Source organism: Phascolarctos cinereus, unplaced genomic scaffold (assembly GCF_003287225.1).
Source record: "Phascolarctos cinereus isolate Bilbo 61053 unplaced genomic scaffold, phaCin_HiC Scaffold_8;HRSCAF=390, whole genome shotgun sequence".
Classification (NCBI taxonomy): domain Eukaryota; kingdom Metazoa; phylum Chordata; class Mammalia; order Diprotodontia; family Phascolarctidae; genus Phascolarctos; species Phascolarctos cinereus.
Window position 1 is genome coordinate 55,651,586 of NW_027556291.1, and position 14,304 is coordinate 55,665,889.

At 41.7% G+C, this 14,304-nt stretch overlaps 1 protein-coding gene across 2 annotated transcripts in view; it reads left to right on the forward strand.

The window, feature by feature from the left end:
• LOC110200036 (mitogen-activated protein kinase kinase kinase kinase 4-like) overlaps positions 1 to 14,304 on the forward strand; it is a 233,465-nt gene that overhangs the window by 9,283 nt on the left and 209,878 nt on the right. For both annotated transcript variants that reach the window (XM_078148062.1, XM_078148063.1), the window contains exon 2: positions 1,128 to 1,193. In XM_078148062.1, coding sequence (XP_078004188.1) covers positions 1,128 to 1,193 — 66 coding nt within the window. The remainder of the gene's footprint in view (positions 1 to 1,127; positions 1,194 to 14,304) is intronic.

Here is a 14,304-nt window from a genome sequence, read left to right on the forward strand (position 1 = left end):
TTTTGAAGCACTGAACACCATACCTTAGTAGATGCTCACTAAATATTTGTTGAGCAATGAAATATTCCCTCGTTTGCACATAAACCAGTAAAGAAGTTGTTTGGTTTTTTTTTAATAATGCAAGACACAGGACATCATAGACTTATCGTGTATTGGAGATGAATGCAGGACCTTTGAAATCATCTGTTTCGGTCTCCTCACTTTAGAGAGGAAGGAACTGAGGTCCAGAGAGGGGTAAGGGATTTACTCAAGGAACCATGCTACCTCATTGTTTCCATTTTATTAATAAGGAAACTTGGGGCAAAAGAGGTTAAGGGCCTTGTTTAATCTCTAATCAAACTATGAGTAAAATCTTTTTTTTTTTAAATGAATTTCTTGGTGCAGTGGAAAGGGCATGGGATTTGGAGTCAGAGGAGTCCAGTTCAAATCTTGGCCTTGCTGCTCACTGTACAACATTGGACAAGTCACTTCCCCTCTCTGGGCCTCAGTTTCCTCATCTATAAGATAAGGGGTTCAGATTTGGTGGCCTCCAAGTACCCTTTTAGCTCTAGATTTCAGTGATATACCCACTAAATAGTTGCACAAGCAGTGGATTGAGGGCTCTCAAAGGCATAGTATTATGCAAGAAGACTGGCAGACTTTGATGGAATTAGCAAGGGAGTTAAAAAAAAAAAAGAATGACCACGTGTACTTAAAATTAAACTGCAAAAATACCAGTCTTTTGATTTGTAACCGGGAGGTGGGGAAATTTCATGTCATGTGACTGTCTTATGCCCTTCTTGTGGGAAAGATGGAGAGATGGGAACAAGAAGATAATACATTTAGATGGAAGGAGACCACCAGCAGAGGTCCTCAACACTAGATCTGGAGACAAAGAATCCTGGCTCTGCATCTCTTCCTACATCTGTGACCTTGGGCACTCCTCTTTCCTTCTCTCTCCAGGCCTCAGTTTCCACCTCTGTAAAAGGAGGGTATTGAACTTGATTACCTTCTAGATCTGACATTCTGTAATCTTTCCATGTGTGTTCTCAATGAGCAGGGCCAGTTAGAGACACAATTCAAGTCATTCCCTAAATATCCAGATCTTTCTGCATGAGGGATAACTATATTTTCTCTTCCTCTTACAGGATCCAGCAGGAATATTTGAACTAGTACAAGTGGTTGGAAATGGTACCTATGGACAAGTCTATAAGGTTTGCTATCTTTTCATTCCTTTGACATTTCCTATTAAAACCATTGTTACATACAGCCTGACAATACCATGATGTAAAATTAGCCTTCCTAAGTTTTGACTCGCTTTGTTTGGGAGCAGCTTGGGGATCTCCTTGGAAAGGAAGAGGGAGGAATACTTAATGAATTGTATACTCACTCTCTCTTCCCAAGCCTGCTTGACTCCAAATTTGTTGTGGGCCAGTGTTCTCAGGATCTTATATGTACTGGCCACTGCCTCCCTCCCAACCAAGCTGTATTAATTAAAGACAATTAATGAGACTTATGAAGGACCAACACTATCAAAGGAAATGCCTGACTTGATGCAAATGTACAAACCCATCCAAAATCCTTCTTATATAATGAAGATCGAATTTGAAAAATAACCATAAACTATGCAAGTACTAAAAGGAAGGTAGAACTGGAAGCCTGTCATAGGGCACTTGGAAAGAAGAGTGAAAGAGCAAAGGAAAGCTTTTCGGGCCACTTGGAAAAGGGGTGAAGTAAGTTAGGGTAGAGGAGGAAAGTTTGGCTCAGCTCCTTTGCTCTCCTGGGTGTCTAGAAGGGAGGAGAGCTGAGAGAATAGAGCCCCCAAACTCCCAGCCCTCTTTCTTGGCTGTTACCTAGAGAAGAAAGGGAGAGCGAAGCCAAGAGGCTGCTGTTCTCATGAGCAGCCAGGAGGGGGCGAGAGAGAGCACGAGAGCTGAGTCAAGCTTTTGCTCTTCCTCTTAATTGGAGGGAAAAGGAAAGAAAAAAAAATACAACCACCTCCCAAGGACAAGAGAGACCCCAGAAAACCTGTGTCTGAAAGCCCTGTCTACAGTAGGAGGTCATATGTTCCTCCTTGTTAGGATCCAACTCTGCTCCTCAGCTCTTCCTCCACAGCTAAGGCAATATCTTATCTTCTGCATTCTTAACTGCTAGCTCTGAAGGTCAGTGGAGGTGGTTACCTTCTTCCAAGGAAGGAATTTGTCTTTAATTGGGGAGAAGGGGAATGTCTATTAAGAAACAGAAAAAGTGACAAGCCTTCTCAACAATTTTGAATCTGAGGGGGCTTGCCTTCTACTAGTAAGTAGCATCCTCAATCCACGACCTGTTGGGGTCTGGGAGACCTATTATACTGGCTATAGCTGAGTGAGGGAGGGGCAATGGTAATCTGCCCCCACTCCCATTCCAGATGACAAGAAGGTAACCATGTCAGTTGTTCCCTATGATGTTGCCAAGGATAGCTGAGCAGGCAGGCCTGTAACACTTAATCTCTCTGAAGGAGGAATCAAAGCAAGCTTGCTCAGCAGAATCAATGATAGCTGGCAATGCTCATCATTCCCAAAGGAGAGTCCTGGGATGGCTTAAAGAAGAAACTATCACAGTCCATTTCCAAAATGGAATGCAATCTTCTCTCTCCCAGCCTTCCAAACCCCTGTTTCTCTTGTTTGGTGGCTGTCTATGTATTCTTCAAAGACTCTTAAGTGAGAAGCCTTTTGTGTTGGGACCAGTATGTATGTGCTCAGGATATATTGACTCTGTACAGTAGCAGAGCTCTTTCCAAGCAGTTCTGACTATAACTTTTCAGTTCAGCAAAGATCCAGAATTATAGTCTTGCCAGTCACATGACTATTTGGACACATTGTGACTGATCACTTTGCCCACAAATCAATATTTGTAGTGTTTTGGGCCAATTGGGTGACTGCCCAAAATTGTACTGGAACTAAAACGAAACTGATTCAAGAGAAAGGCAAGTGTTATGTTACGGGGATAGTTCTGAAGAAAGGATATATTCCTTACCCCATAAATACTCCATAAAAATTAACTTATCTATCTATCTATCTATCTATCTATCTATCTATCTATCTATCTATCTAAAATGTGTGTGTATACATATATATGTCTATAGATATATTTAATATATTATTTAATGTTGGGTCCTACCCAGACAGCCATAAAAATCAGAACATCTTGATACTGGAAACAACATTAGAAGTCATCTATACTACAGTAACTCTAGGGAGGAGGGTTGTAGCGATTGCTTGTGTTTGTATATGTATATGTGTATATACACATATGTGTATATGTGCACACACACACAGGTACCTGCTCAGGTTCAAAGGTATCATCACCTCTGAAGTTTTGGAATGGAAGTTCATATCTCTGCCTCTTATTTCCTCTGGCTTCCTTTTAGACTCAGCATACATCTCATATTCTGTAGGAGTCCTTTGCCAGTTCCCGCCACCACCCTACAGCCCAGCTGCAACTGCCTTTCCCTCTGTTACTACCTGCCACACACTCTATTTTGTAAATGCTAGTTATTTACATGTCTCTGCTATTAGAATGCAAGCTCCTTGAGGGCAAGGACTGTTTCATTTTTATCTTTGTATCCTCAGGGTTTAGCACAGTACCTGCACATAGCAAGTATTTGATAAATACCTGACTCACTGAGAAAGGAGAGAAAAGCTTGGCATAATCAGAGACACACCTTAGATTTTAAGAGAGCAGATTTCAGAGGGTTCCAAGGAAGTAAAGGTAAGGCTCCTTGGACTAAAAGAAATCAGAAGTCAGCCTCAGAGGAATGGAAAATTCCCAAGGTTGAAATTATGAAGGTACAAAGAGAAACAGTTCTGATAAGAAGAAAGAGGAATTGTCTGAAGAGATTGATGTGGATGCACATGGAAGTTACCAGTCAACTTATGTGCCAAGTACTATGCTAAGAACTTTTTACAAATATCTCATTTGATCCTCACAACAACCCTGCAAGGTAGGTGCTATTATTATCTCTATTTGATAGTTGGAGAAATTCAGCCAAACAGAGGTTGTGACTTTCTCAGGGTCCCATATCTAGTAAGTGCTTGAGACTGGGTTTGAACTCCAGGCTTCCTGACTCAACCTAGTGCTGAAAGAGGCCCAGTGCTCTCTCCATTGCCCCCAGCTGCCTCCATACAGTATTACACAAAATGGTGACATAGTCTTGTAAAAATAGTATCAAGAGTTGTCAAGGTCAGAATAAGCTGACACTGGCAAGAATGACCAAGGATAGCCGAAAAGGTGTTTTTAGATTTCTGGGGTTTTTTTAAGGTGGGTAAGGAGAGAGAAAAAGATCAAAGAAAGCACAGGCCTGCTGCTCACGGTGGCTGAGATGATGATACCTGATGAGAGAGAGAAAGCAGAACTGCTTCCTTCTTCTTTTGCTTCTGTTTTCTCTGGCAAGGAGAGTGACCTTTGAACTGGAAAGGATAGAGCAAAATGATGTCTATGATAAGTGAGGAGATACTAAGAGCTCTGAGCTGCCCTTGAAGGATTCATGTCATTTGGCCCAGATGAGCTATGTTTTGGGGGTACTGAAAAAAACTGGCAGATGCAAATGCTGAGCCATCCTCAGTGATCTTAGAAAAACCATGGAAAATGGAAGAGACTCTGTGGGATTGGAGAAGGGCAAAGGTCCTAATTTTGAAAAAAAAAAAAGAAGTGAATAAAACCTTCAAACTATAGGACAGTGAGCACAACTTTGATTCCAGGCAAAATTCTGGAAAGGAGGGTTACTGGCTGTGTGACTCTGGGCTAGTCGCTCAACCCCAATTGTCTCACCAAAAAAAAAGAAAAAAAAGGAGAAAATGGTAAGCCAGGTACTTAAGTACTTGAGAAAGATTAGAGGCAAATTAGGGAGGATAAAAGCGGAGAAAGAAAACTATAAATGAGCATTAATTAACTAAGCTTGACATAAAAATATTCATTATATTAAGAAAGCAGCTACAGAATTATATTCAAAAGAAGGATGCTTTACCTTTAGGAAAACTATAAACATGATAGGCTATATTAATGATGAAAATAAGAAAAAAATCACATAATTATATCAATACATACAAAAAAGCCTTTGACAAAATAGAGCATTCATTCATGTTATAAATGCTAAAAGCATAAGATTTAACAAACCTTTTCTTAATTTGACAAGTAATTACTAAATCTAAAGCCAACAGTTAGCATTATCTGTAATGGAATAAGAAATGCTAGAAGCCTTTTTAATTTGAGCAAAAGTGAAGCAAGGATGTTCATTGATGACTATTATTTGATAATAGCTCTAGAAATTATAGTTATGACAAGGACAAGAAAAGAAATTAAGGGAATAAACATAGGTGATGAGGAGGTAAAATTATCTCTTTACTTAGAGAATCCTTAAGAGTCACCTAAAATAATTAGTAATTTAGGGAGGTAGCAGGATATAAAATAAACCCCACAAGAATAATCAGTCTACAAAACTCAGCAGGGGTAGATAGAAAAAGAAATTCCATTCAAAGTAACTACAAGGTATGTATGTATACATATACATACATACATACATACATACATACATATATATATGTGTGTGTGTATGTGGTATGTGTGTACATGTATACATGTATATGTATATATATATATATATTTATATACAGAGAGAGTGAGAGAGAAGTAAACATGATTTTTACAAAAATATAGAGATTCAGTGTTCATTGTCACATCTTTATAATAACATGATGCCACCTAAATTAATTTGTATATTTAGTGCTATATCCTTGAAACTATCAAGGAGTTACTTTATACCAATGGTTCTCAGACTTTTTGGTCTTGGTCCCCTTTTACACCCTTAAAAATTACACCCTGAAGAGTTTTTGTTTATGGAAATTGTATCTATTGAAATTTATCATTTTAGAAATTAAAACTTTTCAGTATTATTATTAAAATAATTTTGACCTTGGGGACCCTCTGAAAGGGTCTCAAAGACCCCTAAGGGTGACTGGACTACATTTTGAGAACAATTACTTCGTAGAACTAGATAATAATAACAAAATTCATTTAGAGGGAAAAAATGTCAACAGTCTCGGGGAAAATAATGGAAAAAAGTAGACATTAAATAGCATTAGCATTTTCTGATTTCAAATAAACTGTCATTGAGCCTAAAGGGCCTACTTTGTGCCAGGCTCTGTGCTAAGCTCTAGGATCACAGAAGTGAAATAGTCCTTGCCCTCAAAGACCTTATAGTGTACCCAGAGGGGAGATGTGTATATAGGTTTGTGGTAATTTTTTGAGGGGGTGTGCTAGCAGCTGAGAGAGTCAAGAAGAAAGGCTTCATGTAGACACTGCAGAAGAAGAAGAGGGAATAAGCATTTACCTGCTGCCTATCACACACCAGGCAATGGGCTAAGTTTTCTTTTTTTTTTAAAACAAATGTTATCTCATCTGGTTTTCACAACAACCCTAGGAGATAGGTATTTTGTCCTCACTTTACAGGTAGGGAAACTAAGGCAAACAGAGGTTAAGTGGGTGCCCAGGGTCACACAGCTGGTGTCTGAGGCTGGATTTGAACTTGTCTTCCTGTCTCCAGGCCCAGTGCCCTGTCTATCTACTGTAGCACCACTTAGCTGCCTCTAGAAGATGGTGCTTGAGCTGTGTTTTGAAGGAAACTATGGATTATAAGAGGTAGAAATGGGGAGCGAGGGCATTCCAGGCATGGAGGACAGCCAGTGCAAAGGCACAGAGATGGGAAATGGAGTTCTTGATAAGCAAAATGACTGCTTTGGCTTGACCATAGTATATGCGAAGGGGAGTAACATGTATTAGTCTGGAAAGGTAAGTTGGGACCAGGTTATGAGGGGCTTTAAATGCCTGCACTTGACTCTGTACTTGATCAAAGAGGCACAAGAAGTTTATTAAGTAGGAGAGTGATATAGTCAGACCTGCACTTTAGGAAAATCACTTTGGCTGCTGTGTGGAGGATACATTGGGTGGGGAAGAAATGCTGCAATTCACAAATAATAAAAGGAATGCAAGTTAAAACACCCTTGAGGTTTCTCCTTATACCCATGAGATTGGGAAATTGACCCAAGACAAAAATGGTAAATATTGGAGGGGATGTGGGAAAACAGGCACACTGCAGCACTTTTGGTGGCACTGTGAATTGGTCTATCCACTCTAGAAAACACTTTGGAATTATACTAAAAAGTAACTAAACTGTACATATCCTTTGATCCAGTGATAGGATTACTAGGCATATATCCCCAAGGAGATCAAAGACAGAGGGAATGGTCCCATATATGCAGAAATTTTTATAGTAACACTTTTTCTCGTAATAGCACAGTACTGGAAGGAAATGCATGCCCTTATTAAGTGATCAAATTGTGATAAATGAATGTAATTGAATATTGTTGCACCAGAAGTAAGGATAAATATGAAGAATTCAGGAAAACTTAGAAAGATTTGTATGAACAGATACAGAGCAAAGTAAGCAGAACCAGAAGAACAATTTACAATAGATTTGGAATGGGGCATACATTTTCAAACGTGGCCACTGTCTTAATTTGTTTTGTTGAAAGAAAGAGTCACTGGGAAGAAATAAGATGCTTTAAATACACACACACACAAACACACACACACAGACACACACATATATATATATATATATTTAAAGCATCAATAAAACTTTTTTTCTTTAAGAGAAAATGAGAAAGACCTGGGAGTTAGTTGATAACAGCAATCAGGATTCAGATAGGGTGATATGCCTGGATAAAGTGAATGGATGGAAAGGAGGAGAGGTTGCTAAGTGACAGAAATAGGGGAGGGTCTGAAAGTAGTAGTGAGAAGCAAGGAGTACGTGGTATGTGTACTCTTCCTTCTGATCCAATGTATTGGGTAGGGAGTATGACCAAGGATATTGTGTCTTCTTGGGGAGCCAGGTTCCTGTGATGGCAAAAAGATGGAAAGAACACGAGGAATGAAGTCTAAGATGCAGGGAAGTTTGTTAAGAATAAAAACAGATGTTCCAGAGGGCCCAATGGAAGGGCAGGGGGAAGCAGTACAGGGACTCAGGAGACACAAGATGAGATGGATTGGCAAGAAGCTGGGGAGTGATAACAGGGAAGGAGGCTCTCACCCAGGCCAAAAGAGACTTGGAATCCCAACCATCTTAGGAAAGGAGTGCATGTCCTAGGGCTGGGAGGGGTTGCACAGTTATTCGAATCTTGCTGAATTTCATCAAAGAGGATTTCTCTTTTCTGTCTTTGCCCCCTTCTTTTCTCTCCTTTTTTCTACCTGATGACACAATGTCTGGTCTTGAGAAACTGAGGAAGCAGAAGTGTGCTTCGAAGACTGGCCTCCCGAGTAGGAATACTGGCTTTTTGTCTTCTTTTTGTCTCCAAACCAAACCAAAGGTTGGTTTGGAGCTCAGTGCTTATGAAGCCAAGATCCCGGTTCCAGATCCCAAATGGGTTCTGTTGTCCTGCACTCTTCTATGGCCACGCACTGCACCAAAGCCATTGCCTGCACACATGGATGCTGTAGAATGTAAGGGGGTCCAGAAGGAAATATATAGAAGGATCATATTTAATGAAAAAGCAACTCAAGTGTCAGTTTTGCTTTGGGTTGGTCCAGAAGATGGCCTTCATTTATGGAGGAGATAAGAACAAGAATCCTTATGTTGCTTATGATTGTTTTATTTTTTTCAAGTCCAGACGGGAAGTAAACCTGAAGCTGGTCAAGGCCCAAGCAGTCACTGTCCCTTTGTGGCAGCAGGGTCTGGAGGTCTTCAGGCAGGGGCTGGCTGACCTCTAGTAGGGTATGTGGTCGAGGGGATCCTTTTTCATGCATGGGTTGGACTAGCTGATCCCTTCCAACTCTGAGATTCTGAGATTCTGTGAGTGTGGCTTCATGACAGCCTGCCACTCACGGCATGACCCCATCTGTTGGAAATGCTTCAGCGAGCACAACAGTTTGTTTTCAAAACACTGCTAAATGCATTGTTGCCTAATTTAATTTTGGAATCACTGCTCACCACATTTCTTTCATTTGCAAACCACAGGGGGTTAGGGCAGGGTTGAGATTCTTGGTTGACACCCATGGTGAGGGAAGGGGAATGGTGAGGAACAGGATACAAGTTGTACCCCTACTTATATGCCCTAAAAATGGTGGGAGCAGGACACAAGGAAAGGGGTCTTTGGAAATGTCAGAGGAGGGAGCAGCTGGGCTTAGCAGCTGAATCTATGTAGGGGCAGTAAAAGAGAGAGTCCTTGGTCTCAGACTTGGAGGAAAGGCAAAGTGGGATTATAATCAGTGGTCATGGAAAAATTGGACAGTGTGCAGGGCTTAAGAGATAAACAATTCTGCTTTCATTACATTGAGGTTGAGCTGGTAGGATAATTATACTATGGACAGAAAACAATCTGGAACTGGAGAGGAATAGAGAGTAGAGATTTGGGAACTTCACAGATAATAAAAGATGTCTTTACAAGGCAGTGTGGGGAAGTGATAGAGCATTGGACTGGGAGCCAGGAAAAGAAATACTAGCTGTGTGAGCCTGGGTAAATCACCTTTGCCTCTCTGAGCCTCAGTTTCTTCCTCTGTAAAAAGAAAGGGTTGAATTAGCTGGCCTCTGGAGTCTCTTCTAGCTCTAAATCTACGATTCCTTTTTTTTTTTTTAACTAATTACGGTTTTGGCAGCTTCTGCTAATGTCACTGATAGACCCCAGGGTAAATTTTTTCCCTCCTTAGTAAAAAAGAGGACTGGGATTGAGCATTTACTTGGAGGAAAGCATAAATCACTGTGAGCTAAAGGAATGGTGTTTGTGGAAAGCCCCTATGTTGTTCAGTGGGGAAAGTGAGGGATTAACAGCCCTGGCTAGGGTGAGGCAGGTAGGAGATCAGTTTGAGGGTGGGGGGACAAGGCAGGCAGCAGAGAAATGCCAAAGCTAAGATAGCAGACAGGAACCAAAGCCAAACCATGAGCTGGGTTAATGCAAGAGGCTGCCAAGAGGCAGCCAAAACAGGCAACAGAAAAACCAGCCTGGAGAGCAAGAAGTTCAGGAAACACATGAAGCTCCATGCACCACAGGGAAAGCAAGCTGTACTGAATGAGGATCCACTGTCCTTAGCTTCCTTTGGACTGGCCATGCTGGCCACTGCTGCCTGTGCATCTTAAAGTAGGCCCCATTCCATTCGGGCCCAAGCAGACGCCAGGCCTGAGGAATGCTATTGGAAAGGCTCAGGTCCATGGAGGAATGGACATGTTTAAACCTTGGTTGGCTCATATCCTCCTCAAAGGAAATAGAATACCTCTGAGACTCTGAGTCTTCATCTGGTTTTCCTCCATTCTAGTAGAATGTGGTTTGTCTGATGCCATAGAAATTGAAGGAAAGGAGGACATGCTGAGGTCAACTAGGAAAGAGAGAAGGAAAAAGTATAAGGCAAACCTGGGATTCATGCTCCCACCTAAGATTTCAGAATCAAGCAAGCAAGCACTTCTTAAGCATCTGTTAGGTGCTAGGCACTGTTTTAGGTGCTGAGGATAGAGACAAATGTGAGGCAATCATGTATATTTTCCTAATTAGAAGTTCTGACATTCTGCTATCTAACGATAATCTACTGTTGTTCAATCTCTTCCTGTGCCTCACCCCTCCTAAAGATATTCTTTGCCCTCATCAAGACGTCCAATCAATCTACCCATCAGTGCTTTCTCAAGCCATTATTCGTCCTCTGACTTCACTTTCTTCTCTCTAATCTCAAACCATAGTTAGCCATTTCAACTTTCCATTGTCCTCTGTTCCCAAATCCCTTGCCTCCTCATCCTATCCCAGCTCTTCAATGGGCAAACTTCAGCCTTGGATGGCTCCTGCCATTTTGACAAACTAGAGGAAGTGTTCCAACTGTGCTGACTAGATACATGTTTCGTGCTATCCAGCCTCAACTGGGCTGTCACTGCAGGAAGGCAATCTTTTTATTCCTCCCTGTTTGATTCCCTATCTCACTCCCCATAGAAGCTATTTTAAACTTTCTCTTTCCTCTTCAAGGGTTGCCAAGACCAACCCCTCTTCCTGTGCACTCAATCCCATCCCTCTTGTCTTCTCTAGCAGATTGCATCTTCAATCATACTCTCTTCTTCTCTCTAATCTTCATCCTTTCTCTCTCTGATTGCTTTCCTGCTGCCTCCAAACAACCTGAGTCTTCCATCCTTAAAAACCCCTTCATTAGACCCTACCATCCCCTCAAGCTATCATCCTATATCTCTCCCCCTTTCTCAGCTAAATTCCTTGAAAAAGCTATCTATACTTGTGACTTTCTCCTCCCGCAGTTTGGCTTCTGACCTCATCACTCTGCTCTCTCCAAAATTACCAGCTTTCTCATAATTGCCAGGTCTGATAGTCTGTCCTCATCCTTCTTAGCCTGTCTGCTTTATTCGATATTGTTGACTGCCACCTCTTGGTTACTTTTTCCTCTCTGGGTTTTCATGACCTTACTCCCTCCTAATTCTCCTCCTACCTGTCTGGCTGTTCCTTTTTAATCACCTTTACTGAATTATCATCTTCATCACACCTTCTACCTATGGATGTTCCCCAAGGCTTTGTCCTAGGCCTTCTCTTCTCCTTCTAGATTCATTCTCTTAAATGACCTAAACTGACCTTATCAGTTTAATTGACATTTTCTATGCAGATGATTCCACATGTTATATCTCCTGCCCTAGGTCTCTCCCCTGACCTTCAGTCCCACATCACCAATTATCTATTAGACATTTCAAACCGGATTCCTTGGAGACATCTTCAAACTCAACAAGGCCAAAACTAAACTCATTATGTTTCCCCTCCTCTCTTCCAAACATCCCTATTTCAGTAAACTGTCCAGTCTCTACCAACCTTCCAGTCTCCCACATTGGTAACCTTGGCATTATCCTGGACTTTTCACCCTCCTTCAGTTGCCAAATTTTGCTGTTTCTACCTCTGCAACATCTCTCTCAATTCACATGGCTATTACATTAGTTTGGGCCCTCCTCACCTCTCTCTTAGCCTATTGAAACAGCCTCACGACTGGTCTCCGTTGCTCAAGACCCTCCCCTCTCCAGTCCATCCTCCACATTGCTAATAAATAAATTTTCCTTAAGCCCATGTGATTCTCCTACTCAATCAACTCCACTGCCTTCCTTTTGGTTCTAGGATGAAATAGAACTCTTTAAAAAAATTTTTTTTAAATTTATTTTAAATAGAAGTCTTTTGTTGAGCTCTTCACATCCTGGCCCCAACCTATCTTTCCAGCCTCATTGGATGATACTTCTCCTCCTGAACCTTGTGATCCAGGCTAACTGGCCTTCTCTCTGTTCCTCCAACGTGACACTCCATCCCCATCTCTGTGGCTTTGTATTGGTTGTGTTCCATCCCTGGAATGCATTTCCTCCTTGATCCATAGAGTCCCTCTTATCCTTGAAGAAAAAGCTTTGCATGAAGCCTTGCTTGATACCCCAGCTTCTCATGCTTTCCCTTCCAGACTACCTTGCATTTGACCACTGTATAAATATTCATGTTATATTTATGCTCCACATACTCAGATATGTACTTGTATACCCAGTGCCTACCACAAAGTAGGCACTTCAAAAATGTTTGCTGATTGATTATAGTAAATACAAAATATACACAGAGTAAAAAGGAGGTCCTTTAGGGAAGGAGGCACTGGCAACTCAAGGGGGGAGTTGGGAAGGTGCAGGATTAGCAAGGGCCTCCTGTAGAAGATGGCACGTGAGCTGAGCTTTGGAGGAAACTAGAGATTCCAAGAGGCAGACTTGAGGTAGATGGCATTCCAGGTGTGAGAGCCAGCGTGTACAGATGTATGGTGATAGGACATTGAATGCCAGGGGTGAGGAACAACCCTGGCTGTGTAGTACATGAAGGTGAGCCATGTTTAATCAGTCTAGAAAGATAGATAGTAGCCAGCCTGAGAAGGACTTCAGATTCCAGACAGTAAAGTCTGTGCTAGATCCTAAAGATACCAGGGAGTCACTAGAATTTCTTGACCAGGGGAAAAGACAGAGTCAGACTCACACTTTAGGAAAAGAAGTGTTGCACTCACTATGTTTGTGGAATTCTCTTGCTCTAATTTGTTGAAGTTTAATGGCTATATTTGGGGAGCTATTTATTGTTTACTATTTGATATGAGTCAGTGCTTTTAAAAGTCATTATAGATACTCAGCCCATAGTTGTAACTCTAAAATGTGCCAGGTTTTTCTAGGAAAGATTATGTCTCACTTGACTTAGAAAAAAAAAATAGAAGCCATTTTAAACATTTGGCTAAAAGTGTATGTTTCCCAATGGAAACCAAGATCAATATATCTATAATGGGTATTCCACTCAGTTCTGACTTCCCATTGCAATTTGAATTCAGCTTGGGGATATTTTTCTGCTTGAATCCCTATCGAGTGCATTCTTTACCAATCGCCTGGGCAGGAATGATAAATCAGATAATAAAATATTTCATTAGGACAAGATTGCAAAGTAAATAGCAAGAAGAAATTAAGCAATAAAATCCTTCTCAGCTTCCCATACATGAATGAATGGGTATAATCTCCCACAGACTTGTTCACTTGTGAGGAAGGGGATAATTCCCTGGAAAATTCCCACTTGGAGGTGGGGAAGGCTTTTGGCCTTGATGCAGTCTGTTTTGCATGGAGACAGGAAAAGTCCTCCTGCCAGAGTCCACATGGCTCAGCTTCCCTCAGATCCTGGGCCTCTCTGAGACTTTTGGCCTCTCTCAGATCCTGGGCCTCTCTCAGACCTTGTGCCTCTTTCATACCCTAGGCTGCTCTCTTCTAGACCCTTGGCCTGTGTCAGACCCTCGGCCTCTCTCAGCTCCTTGGCCCATATAATGCCGACATTCTGCTTTCTTGCCTCCACCCTGTTCCTGTTGCCTGGTGAAAGTGTTATTACTCTTTCAGATGGAGACTTTCCTGGGCCACTATCATTTGGCTAGTCAACACATCTTCAGCTCTGCTGTTATAAAACCACACAATCTCCTCCCTGTTGGTGCACAAAAAGGCCACCCAAGCAGCCATGAGCCTTTGCTGACTTGTCCCTCCCAATGAAAGGCTCCCAGCTGTTAGTCCTAGTTGAGTTGGGGTGAGCTCATTCCTTTCACCTCTTTGCCTGCCTCAAGATCTAGGCAGGGTGCCCCAATGTGGTCAGCACCTCCTGCTGAAGCTTTCATTTGCCCTTCCCACTCTTGTCATGTCCCTAGTAATTGGGGCCCAGCCATATAAATGGCCTTGATGTTCTGATAAGCCACCAGAAAGTACTAGAAGCCCTGGAAAAGGTCCCCTGACAT